Source organism: Schistocerca nitens, chromosome 9 (genome assembly GCF_023898315.1).
Source record: "Schistocerca nitens isolate TAMUIC-IGC-003100 chromosome 9, iqSchNite1.1, whole genome shotgun sequence".
Taxonomy (NCBI): domain Eukaryota; kingdom Metazoa; phylum Arthropoda; class Insecta; order Orthoptera; family Acrididae; genus Schistocerca; species Schistocerca nitens.
Genome location: NC_064622.1, coordinates 506,922,130 through 506,934,339, shown reverse-complemented (window position 1 = coordinate 506,934,339; position 12,210 = coordinate 506,922,130). Strand labels below are relative to the sequence as shown.

General features: G+C 41.4%; 1 protein-coding gene across 1 annotated transcript in view; it reads left to right on the top strand.

Moving 5' to 3' along the window:
• LOC126204381 (bifunctional heparan sulfate N-deacetylase/N-sulfotransferase) overlaps positions 1-12,210 on the top strand; it is a 104,913-nt gene that overhangs the window by 85,600 nt on the left and 7,103 nt on the right. Inside the window, exon 15 of the mRNA XM_049938753.1 lies at positions 726-846. Within this exon, the coding sequence (XP_049794710.1) occupies positions 726-846 (121 nt within the window). The remainder of the gene's footprint in view (positions 1-725; positions 847-12,210) is intronic.

Below are 12,210 nucleotides of genomic sequence, written 5' to 3'. Positions count from 1 at the left end.
GATCATTAGCTTGTGTTCCAGCCTTAATTTCCTATAAGCAATGAGGTAATAAAGTGTGTGTGTGTTCTCAATATATTCAGATGTTGTCAACAGAAAGATTAACAGTTATACTTTCAGCAAAACTATGAGAAGTATTTTATCTCACACACAAGTTTGGGAACAATACAAAATTTGTAAAGTTTTCCATGAAAATTGTGGGACTTATTGATGAGCTGTAAAGATTAAATATGCCTTTTTGTTCAGTTGTAAAACTGTTACATATAGCAGATATTTGGTTACTGTAGACACATAGGATATATTAGCATAGCGTCAACCCAACTCATATACCGGTAAGTAAATTTGTACCCATTCACAATGGCGTTACCTGTTTGTAGTTGGAATGTTCCAGAATGTCTTTCATTGGATTATCAGAAATGTGATAATCATATGACAGTTTTTTTTACAGTATTCTAGAATGATGCAGCTGAACATGAGTAATTGCTTCATAGATCAGACAGTTTCTTGTGTAACTTTAAAAATTTTACTGGCCTGAAAGGATATTTTGGACATAATTTTCATGATTGGAAATGTGTTTCTGTGTTTGGTACAAAAGTTTTTGTGAGAAAGGGAATGTCAATTTTCATTTATGAGAAAAGGAAGTGTATACTATGTTGTATCTATAAATGAATTTTCATGTAATTCATAACTGAAAAACCTTTTTTTAAAAAATGTTTTCTGTTACACAGATATGATCCCAAAAAGGGTTTCTTCTGCCAGGTGATAAATGGAGATCATACAAAATGCCTTGGACGCAGCAAAGGGAGGCAATACCCTCCAATGGAAGAAAAGTCATACAAGTTGTTGCAGGTGTGTTTCATGTTAATTAACATTTTCTTTTTATCAAACGAATAAGAAGAAGAATAATTTTCAAAAGAGAGATAATGTTTGAAATAAGTAAAGCAGAAAAATTCAGTTGTGCACAATTCCAGTTCACTTCATATGACTGTGTACTCACACTTCCCGTTTTGTGTTTCTGCTTCTACATCACATACTGACCTGTACGCTGCATATCAAAGGAAATATTCAGAGTTCACACCAGTGCATTGTATTGTGTGTTACCAGTCATCTATTCCTCACAACAGAGATTTCTAGAGCATTGCCATGGTCATTCTGTGAAAGCAGACACCATATTTTTTCCTCTAAATATAATTTTGGATAATAATCCTGGATTTTGTGTGTTTTGCAGCTGTATCCATGTAACAAGATGTAGATTAGATTATATAACCATGTATGTTTGCTAGATTTAAGTAAAATGAACTGAGCTGTACACATAAGCTGTGGACTGCACTTAAACAGAAACAGAAAGGCCAAACTACTCTCTCAGTTAAGTGAACTGTTTGAGTAAGCTATTAGCCTTAGACTACAGCCATGAGGATAAAGGACCATCAAACTAGTGGCCAGGGATGTTGTTCAGGCATGCCTGAGTAATGTTCACTCGAGGAAAAGCTGAACTGAGCAGGAAGTATGAAATGTAATAAACATGATAAGAACAGAATTCATCTGGATGGGATGCCATATCCAGTGCAATTAATAAGCTGTGCATCAAAGTAATCTCAAAACCTCTTACCCCTGTGATTAATTGCAGCACTAGAGAAACCACATATCTTGCTGTTATAACCAGTATCATGAAAATAGTGTATAAAAATGGAAGAAACTATAGATCAATATCACTAACTTCCTCCTTCAGTAAGTATCATCCTATTCCAGCTTAGTGCCTGTTTCACAAAACATAAACTGCATATAGATTCTCAGCATGGCCTTAGAAAAGGGCTAATCATGAGCAGAGAAGCCCTGCAGTTCTTCCATGACATGCATTGTCTGTTGGACCAGAGGATACAAACTGCAGGTACATTTTTAGACCTGACAAAACCATTTGACACAGTAAACTGTAAGTTACTTCTAAAAAAACTGGAAGTCATGTCAGGGATCCTTCTGTGCATCTTAATAGCAATGGTAAGCAGTTAACTAAACTAATATACAAATTAGTTACAGATATGGGCTTTCAGTCCACCAGTGATCCAGTAATTCAAGGTGTATTTCATGGCTCAGTACTTTGTCCCATTTGCTTCATCATATGTATTTATAACAGAAGCTATGCAGATGAAACCTTGATTTTATTTGATGGTAGAGAATACAAGGAGCTAGAATTTTTTTCTACTAGTGGGGTAACAAAATTAACAAAATACTTCAACAATTATGGCCTCAAGATGAATGTCGCCAATTCCACAACAGCACTCTGAGCAGCAATTACAGCAGCAAACCGACTTGTTACTGTTGTGAATTGGCAGGAGCCAATTCACGGGGTTTGGAGGAAGCTGAAAGGCACGCGTTTAAGCTCACGCAGGCTGGCGTGAGGTCTGGAACAGGTAAAGTAATTATACTATCAAGGAAAGTACATAGCTGCTGGAATACTTAACTTTAATCCATAATTGGTGAACATCGGTCTGACTGTACATGCATCCCAAGATAACTATCAAATGATAATGGCGCCTTGCTAGGTCGTAGCAAATGACATAGCTGAAGGCTATGCTAACTATCGTCTCGGCAAATGAGAGGGTAATTTGTCAGTGAACCTACGCTAGCAAAGTCAGCTGTACAACTGGGGCGAGTGCTAGGAAGTCTCTCTAGATCTGCCGTGTGGCGGCGCTCGGTCTGCAATCATTGATAGTGGCGACACGCGGGTCTGACGTATACTAACGGACCGCGGCTGATTTAAAGGCTACCACCTAACAAGTGTGGTGTCTGGTGGTGACACCACAGTTACAATGGGAAATTCAGCTTTTGTTGGAACACTGCAGCTTCAGGGGCACAGCCCATTCAAGCTGTGGTCATTTCCCAGGTGGAGTCCCACCCACCCGTATTTCCACCATTTAATAATGCTAAAGAACGTTGGGACATGTACATGCAATGGCTGAAACAGCACTTTGATCCTTTTCAGACTGTTGATGACTAGAGACTGGATTATGTGCATTTGCATGTTGCCACATGTATTTGCATATTTGGCTCTTTTTCACCAATTATTGCATATTTTAACTAAAAACTGCTGATGATGCATATTTTTGCTCTATATTTACGACATTTTAAAAATCTAGACACACAGGCTCTAGCTCGATCAAGTTGTGATGTGTCACAGAGTACTGCGACCTATAAGTGTGTGCAATCAACTACCCGAAAAGGGGTTGGCGAGCTAACTACTGAACATGAACAGGCAGGCAGTGTCAATGCACCTGCCACCCATGCCCCCACTTAATCCTCTCCCCTGTCACACTGCACGTGTCAGCAACAATTACATTAAATTATGCAAGTTGTTAGTCACATGTCCATTCATTGACATCTACAGCTACGAGGATACTCTGTAAATCACATTTAAATGCCTAGCAAAGGGTTCATTGAACCACCTTCACAATTCTCTATTATTCCAATCTTGTAAAGCCTTCGGAAAGAACGAACATCTATACCTTTCCGTGCAAGCTCTGATTTCCCTTATTTTATCATGGTGATCATCTCTCCCTATGTGGGTTGGCATCAACAAAATATTTTCACATTTCGAGGAGAAAATTCGTGATTGAAATTTTGTGAGAAGGTTCCACTGCAATGAAAAATGCCTTTGTTTTAATGATGTCAATCCCAAATCCTGTATCATTTCAGTGACACTTTCTTCCCTATTTTGTGATAATACAAAATGTGCTCCCCTTCTTTGAACTTTTTGATGTACTCTGCAGTCCTGTCTGGTAAGGATCCCACACCATGCAGTGGTATTCTAAAAAGAGGACAGACAAGCATTGTGTAGGCTGTCTCTTTAGTAGACCTGTTACATTTTGTAAATGTCCTGCCAAAAAATGCACACATTTTCTGTGTGTTCCTTCCAATTTAAGTTGTTTGTAATTGTATCTCCTAGGTATTTAGTTGAATTTATGGCCTTTAGATTTAACTGATTTATCATGTAACTGAAGTTTAATGGATTCCTTTTAGCACTCATGTTGATGACCTTACACTTTTCATTATTTAGGGTCAACTGCCAATTTTCACAGCATACAGATATCTTTTCTAAATCATTTTGCAATTTGTTTTGATCTTCTGATGACTTTACTAATCAATAAATGGCAGCATCACCTACAAACAACCTAAGACAGCTGCTCAGATTGTCTCCTAATTCACTTATGTTGGTAAGGAACACCAAAGGGTCTACAACACTACCTTGGGGAATGCCAGAAATCACTTCTCTTTTACTCGATGACTTTCTGTCAATTACTACGAGCTGTGATCTCTCTGACAGGAAATCACGAATCCGGTCTCATAACTGAGATGGTATTCCATAAGCAGGCAATTTCGCTACAAGCCACTTGTGTAGTACAGTGTCAATAGCACTCAGCACTTCGTGTGAGTAAAGACCTAGTTGTGTTTCATAAAAATGATGTTTTCTAAATCTGTGTTGACTGTGTGACAATAGACCATTTTCTTCAAGGTAATTTGTTAGTGACTTGTGCAACTTTATACTCTTTGGGCACGGATCTTTCATCGAGCAAATGGTTGTATATGATTGTTAAACGCTGAAAGGAACCTGATTGGTATACAGTCTGGACCAGAAGACTTTCTTTTATGCAGTGATTTAAGTTGCTTCACTACTCCACGGATATCTATTTCTAGGTTACTAATGTTTGCAGCTGTTCTTGATTTGAATTCTGGAATATTTACTTCATCTTCTTTTGTGAGGGAATTTTGAAAGGCTATGTTTAGTAACTCTGCTTTCACAGCACTTTCTTTGATCATAGCTCCATTGCTATCGCACAGAGAAGGCATTGATTGTGTCATGCTACTAGCATACTTCACATACGACCAGAATCTCTTTGGATTTTCTGCCAGGTTTCGAGACAAGTTTCATTGTGGAAACTATTATAAGCATCTCGCATTGAAGTCTATGCTAAATTTCGAGCTTCTGTAAATCATCGTCAGTCTTGGAGATTTTGTGTCTGTTTAAATTTGATGTTTGTTGTTGTTGTTGTTATTGTTGTTGTTGTTGTTTCTGCAATAGGATTCTGACCCGTTTTGTGTACCGTGGGGGATCAGCTCCCCGTCATTTGTTAATTTATTTCGTATGAATCTCTCAATGGCTGCTGATAATATTTCTTTGAATTCATCTGGTCTACACATAGATTGTTAATTTGGAAGGAATGGAGATTGTCTCTCAAGAAGGAATCAAGTGAATTTTTATCTGATTTTTTGAATAGGTATAGTTTTTGTTTATTTTTGGGGGATTTGGAAGTTACAGTATTCAATCTCACTACGACAACCCTGTGGTCACTAATGCCTGTATCTATTTTGATGCTTGTTATTAACTCGGGATCATTTGTTGCTAAGAGGTTAAGTGTGTTTTCACAACTGTTTACTATTTGTGTGGGCTCATGTAATAAGTGCTCAAAATAATTTTCTGAGAATGTGTTTAGGACAATTTCGGATGATGTTTTATGCATACCTCTGGAATTAAACATGTATTTTCGCCAACATATTGAGGGTAAATTGAAGTCACCACCAACTATAATTGTGTGAGTCGAGTGTGTGTTTGAAATCAAACTCAAGATTTCTTTGAATATATGAGCAATTGTATCATCTGAATTGGGAAGTCAGTAAAAGGATCTAGTTATTATTTTATTCTGGTTGCCAAGAATGACCTCTGCCCATAATAACACACAAGAACTATTTACTTCAATTTTGTGACAAGATAAACTACTTGTAACAGCAACAAACATGCTACCGCCAACTGTTGAACATCAATTCTTTCTATTAGCGCTTGGAGTTCTGGTATTTTCCCAATACAGCTACGACAGTTTACAAGTGTTATACTGATGGTTCCTGTATCTACATTCTTCCTGTGTTCTTCGGCCTGCACCCTTTCTGGCTGAAGCCCTTTTAGGCCCACGACAACAACTTATGACAGTGGCAAGTAGCACTAGCAGGATTTAACCTCAAAAGAACTTAAAAAAAAATTGCATTAACATGGGTCTATGTGAAGCATTCATTGCTAGTAATATTCCTTCCTCTTCAAGTACTTACAAACCCTATCCTCAAAGGTTTTCTGTGGAAATATTGCTCAAATCAAAATATACCAGATGAATCAAATTGCATATAAATTATGTACCGACAACTTACCTACATGTGCTGGAAGAAATATGCAGTGAACTCAAGGACAACATTATTTGGGTTTCAGTTGATGAAACAAACGATAGATGTGGACATTACATCTTTTATGATCACCAGATTTGTGAATGAGGGTATTAGAAAAATATTTCCAAAATCTTCTGCAGATGATAGAGTGCTTCCCTCAGACACTGCTCCCTTTATGATCAAAGCAAGGAAAGCCCTCACAGTATTTTACCTCAAGTCGATTCATGTGATGTGCTTTGCTCAGGGAGTACATCGCCTTTCTGAAGAAGTACGGCCCACATTTGGCATTGTAAATAATCCACAGAGAAAGTTTTTCTTAAGGTGCCTGTGTGCATCAAGACCTACAAAGAAAAACTGTCAAATATGACTTTATCTCACACACCAGTGGTAACTTGTTGGGATATGTGTGTTGAAGCTATGTTGTCTTACAGTGAACATTTCAAGGCCATCAGTGGCATAGTAAATGACTTTGATAGCACAGAGGGTTTGGCAGTTTGCCAGTGCAAGGAAGCATTTAATGATTCCATTGATGATGCTAGCATTAAAAAAGAAAAAAGACTTTACTGTATTTAGCACTCATTTTTCCCATGTACCTGTGAGTATTGAAAAGCTAAAACTAAAGGTTTGGCACTAAATGAATCTATTCAGTTAATGAATGAAATTAATGTAGTGAACTTCTCATTGTTTTGAGCTATAACCCAGGCATTGAACCCTTGTCCCAAATTGATGGTTTTGTTAACGGGATGAGTGAACTTTTGCCAGAAATAATAAGAGCGAACATAGGACCCAAATTCAAATACTGTCCATTTACCTCAGTTGATGTAAAACAGTCCTTTTCTGATTATAAACATGCTTTGAGTGATCAAAGACACAATCTTACTACCAAACATTTGGATCAATACCTGATTGTTTATGTTTACAGTAATAGCAAAATGTAAAATAATTTATAAATGATACTTTTGTATGATAATATTATTTAAATATTAATGTTGTTCAATAAATTCCTGATTGTTTGTTGTTTTTAAAATGAAATATTATGGAATTCTTGTGCATGCCCCTCTGCATGCAATATATTTCATAATAGAACCTGTGCAAATACGTTGTTTCGTGGCGACTAACTCACATCGTGTTCACAAAGTTTCCTTGTGATCACATCATGCCTTGAATTACATCAATACCACAATCAACCTGGTCAATCATACTGCTCATAGGCAACAGATTTTCAGGGACTGGGTCAATGTTGTGATTTCACTTGTGCAAACCCGTCTTGCAATACCTTGTATGCTGGTTCCTCGATTAGAGACATGGTGGTCCAATTGGCCCCTGATGTGAAGTTGTGCACTGCAGCTCTCAAGATGGATGATCCTTCTGTGGACAACAGTTTGAAAATCGTGCACTCTTTCAAGATTGCCCAGATGACAAATGAACATCTTATGGCTTGTCTCCAGGTGGTAGTGATTCAATCACCACCAAGGGATCGAAATTCTCATAAGTCCTTTTCCTGACAGCAGTGTTGTGATTCACCATTTTCAGACATGTCAGCAACCTTTGAACAGCCAGTAACACTGTCTAGACATAAGCAACAGGGTCTTCCATCTTGTCCTGATTGTTTCATGATGCAGACTGTACAGATTGGTGGTCACACTGCACACATTATGGAAAGGATGGGCATCTCCGAACTGTATTCCATCAAGTACTGGGACAGTCAAACTGCATTGTGCTCTTGCATCAAGGGATGGTGTGTGAACTCCAGACCATTGTTCCCCAGGGAAATCCTCTCACCACTGGGTTGTTTATTGACCTCATAACTGTGCATCAGGATGTTTGTTTCCAGGTAGACATGTGAGTTTCAATTTCCCTGGTAAATCTCCAAACATATCAAGTTTCTTGTGCTGGCCTAACATAAGCTTGTCTGGGTACCCAGCTTAGACCCTGCCCTCCCGCAAGTTGATTGCACATGTTGACAGCTCAGTTCCCCTCGGAGCTCAGTTCATGAATATGGCAGTGTACAAGGACGTTACACAGCCAATAATGCTGTTTGTTGTCAATAGTCACTCAGCTGGTGACATTTCCGGCCTAGGTGCCTTCTCACTGTTTGAGTTCTCCATCACAGAGGAAGTTCAGGTTGTGTCAGACACGGTTACTTCCAGGAATGTGATGACCTTTGTGTCTCCTTATTCAAATCTGGCCTGGGGTGTGACACCAATTTTGAGGTGCATATTTCTCTACAGCCAGATGCAGTGCCCTGTTTTTGTTGGGCACATCCCCTTCCAGTCTCTCTATGGACAGCAGCTAAACTTGTACTCTATCACCTTCATGGAGGCAGGATACTTGAATCTGTCATAACTAGTGCTTGTGCCACACCCCTGGGGGTGGGTAAGAAACCAAATGGCTCTCTCCAGCTATGTGGAGATTTTCAGTCAACAATTAATGCCCAGGCACATGTGGAAACCTACCCCGTACCACGTCTGGAGAACCTCCTTACAAAGCTCATCGGTGATAAACATTTTTGTAAGATACACCTTGCCAATGCTTATTTACGGATCTCACTGGATCAGGATTAACAGTGCATTATGGTCATCAATACTCCCATTGTTTTTTACAAATACAAATGTTTGCCCTTTGGGACCTTTCTGGTCCAGCAATCTTCCAGCGATACACGGAACAGTTAACCATGTTCATTCCTGCTTATACCAGTTACTGAGATAACTTAATAGTTATGGGTGCTAAGTGCCAAGACCCCAGTGCAACCTCTGCACCATCATTACTATGTTGCATGGTGCAGGGCTCAGGTGTTGTGTACACAAATGTAAACGTTTGTTTAGCCCATCTTTTCACCATTCCTCTAATGGTGAAGCAGAGCAGATGGTGCGTACGTTTAAATAAAAATGTAAGTTTCTTCAGGGGCAAGTGGAATACTTTGGACACTTGCTCAACAAAGATGGGATTCAGCACACTATCTACAACATTTTGGCTGTTAACTGTCTCCCACCTCCCATAAACTTACAGGAGCTACAGGCTTTTTTGGGTAAAGTGAATTATTATTCTAAGTTGATTCTACAAGTAGCTCACATTGGGCACCCACCCAAGCAGCTGCAGAAGAAGGGCATTCAGTTCCAGTTCTCAACAGCCTGTGAGCACGCTCTCATCCAGGTGAAGCACACATTATGTTCAGTGCCCTGCTTTACTCCATTTACCTCATCATGCCCCTTGTTTTGGCTGCTGATATTTCCTGCTGTTGCACTGGTGTAGTGCTAGTGCTCAATACAGATCGAGAAAGAGGATTTAATGATCATCTTTGCCATTAAAAAACTCCACGTGTGCCTCTTTCGGACTAAGTTTACCCTCATTACTGACCCCAAACCATTGATAGCACTCTTTGGGCCACACTCTCAGCTTCCAGAGTGGATGGCTCAAAGACTCCAGTATTGGTCCAGCAGGAGATCTCCTGTTTCCACATTGACATAGAACAACATGCCTTGGATGGGTTTCTCACTACTGCTACTCACATCGCCACAGACACATGATGTGACCCTATCTTATGGCATGTTATGCACTGTGTGCTACATGGGTGGTGTACTTATTTGTCCAAATCTGCTGATTCAGAACTCCATGTCTGAGTTAGTCTTCCTCATTGTCTTCAATGTTCTCCTGCTGGATGCAGAGGCAGAGGCAGATATCTACCTGTTGTCATCCCATATACTTTATGCTCTCATATCTAGGAACTCCTCCATCACGGGCAGATGAAAGCCCTCGACAGGCAACATATCTACTTGCCAGGACTGACCACAAACATAGAGGCTATGGTGCGCAGCTGTTCTGCGCTGTTCTGCATGTGTTCAACATCAGGCTGCTCCTTCTCAGTCTTTCACTCCCTGGCCCACTCCTTGTCCCTGAGACCGCATTCATTTGCTGCTCTCTTTTTGAACTCTATGTGGTTAACTTGGTATTCACCCTTACAACTGCCTCACGTGATGCTCTTTCCCAAATTCTTGCTATCGAAGGCCTTCCCCACACTCTGTTGTCCAACAGCAAGCCCCAGTTCACACCAATGGCCTTTGAACAGTTTTCAATGGCATTAAACATTTGTTTAGCCCATCTTTTCACCATTCCTCTAATGGTGAAGCAGAGCAGATGGTGCGTACGTTTAAATAACAAATGTTGAAAGCATTGGGCACATCTGTCACCACAGTGGCACTCACAATGTTCCTGAACACCTACCAGACCACCCCTATTCGTGACCACAGCCCAGCAGAGCTTCTCTGTGGGTGCCAGCCACCCCAGCAGAGCTTCTCTGTGGGTGCCAGCCACATATTCTCCTCCACCACCACAGGCCTGAGAACCATCGATCCGACATGCTGGATGATACCCCTAAGGTTCAGTGATCTGGTCACATTCCTGTGGAGCAAAACCTTTGTGGGTACTGGCTGTGATTGTGGATACCCATTGGTAGGACCATATGATGGTCAATAGTTTGGAGCATTGGCACGCTGACTAACTCTGTCCTTGCCTACTGACTGCACCACCACCAGTGGGTAACTCAGAATTGGAGTCCTTGCCCTCGCAAACCCCTCAAGCACATGGGTACAATTCAGCAGTTCACATGGATGCGGGTTTAGAAGTTGAGACCTTGCCCCAGCGTCCATCCCCGCAACAGTCATCTCCCACACTGCTGTTCCCAGTGAATTGCCTGATGTCCCACGTTCCTTCTCTCAGCTGGAGGGCTCCACAGCCGGCACACTGACTGTGTGACCGACTCGCTTTCTGCAGCATTGTCCAGGGCACTTCAGGTCCTAATCACCCATTTCAGGGCCTGTCGAGTTTGAAAGCCCTCCAGAACGTGTGGACCTAGACAGCAGCCGGTAGGTAGCATTCCTAATGAGATTTTCACTCTGCAGCGGAGTGTGCGCTGATATGAAACTTCCTGGCAGATTAAAACTGTGTGCCCGACTGAGAATCGAACTCGGGACCTTTGCCTTTCACGGGCAAGTGCTCTACCATCCGAGCTACCGAAGCACGACTCACGCCTGGCCATCACAGCTTTACTTCAGCCAGTATCTCGTCTCCTACCTTCCAAACTTTACAGAAGTTCTCCTGCGAAACTTGCAGAACTAGCACTCCTGAAAGAAAGGATACTGTGGAGACATGGCTTAGCCACAGCCTGGGGGAAGTTTCCAGAATGAGATTTTCACTCTGCAGCGGAGTGTGCACTGATATGAAACTTCCTGGCAGATTAAAACTGTGTGCCCGACTGAGAATCGAACTCGGGACCTTTGCCTTTCACGGGCAAGTGCTCTACCATCCGAGCTACCGAAGCACGACTCACGCCTGGCCATCACAGCTTTACTTCTGCCAGTATCTCGTCTCCTACCTTCCAAACTTTACAGAAGTTCTCCTGCGAAACTTGCAGAACTAGCACTCCTGAAAGAAAGGATACTGTGGAGACATGGCTTAGCCACAGCCTGGGGGATGTTTCCAGAATGAGATTTTCACTCTGCAGCGGAGTGTGCACTGATATGAAACTTCCTGGCAGATTAAAACTGTGTGCCCGACTGAGAATCGAACTCGGGACCTTTGCCTTTCACGGGCAAGTGCTCTACCATCCGAGCTACCGAAGCACGACTCACGCCTGGCCATCACAGCTTTACTTCTGCCAGTATCTCGTCTCCTACCTTCCAAACTTTACAGAAGTTCTCCTGCGAAACTTGCAGAACTAGCACTCCTGAAAGAAAGGATACTGTGGAGACATGGCTTAGCCACAGCCTGGGGGATGTTTCCAGAATGAGATTTTCACTCTGCAGCGGAGTGTGCACTGATATGAAACTTCCTGGCAGATTAAAACTGTGTGCCCGACTGAGAATCGAACTCGGGACCTTTGCCTTTCACGGGCAAGTGCTCTACCATCCGAGCTACCGAAGCACGACTCACGCCTGGCCATCACAGCTTTACTTCTGCCAGTATCTCGTCTCCTACCTTCCAAACTTTACAGAAGTTCTCCTGCGAAACTTG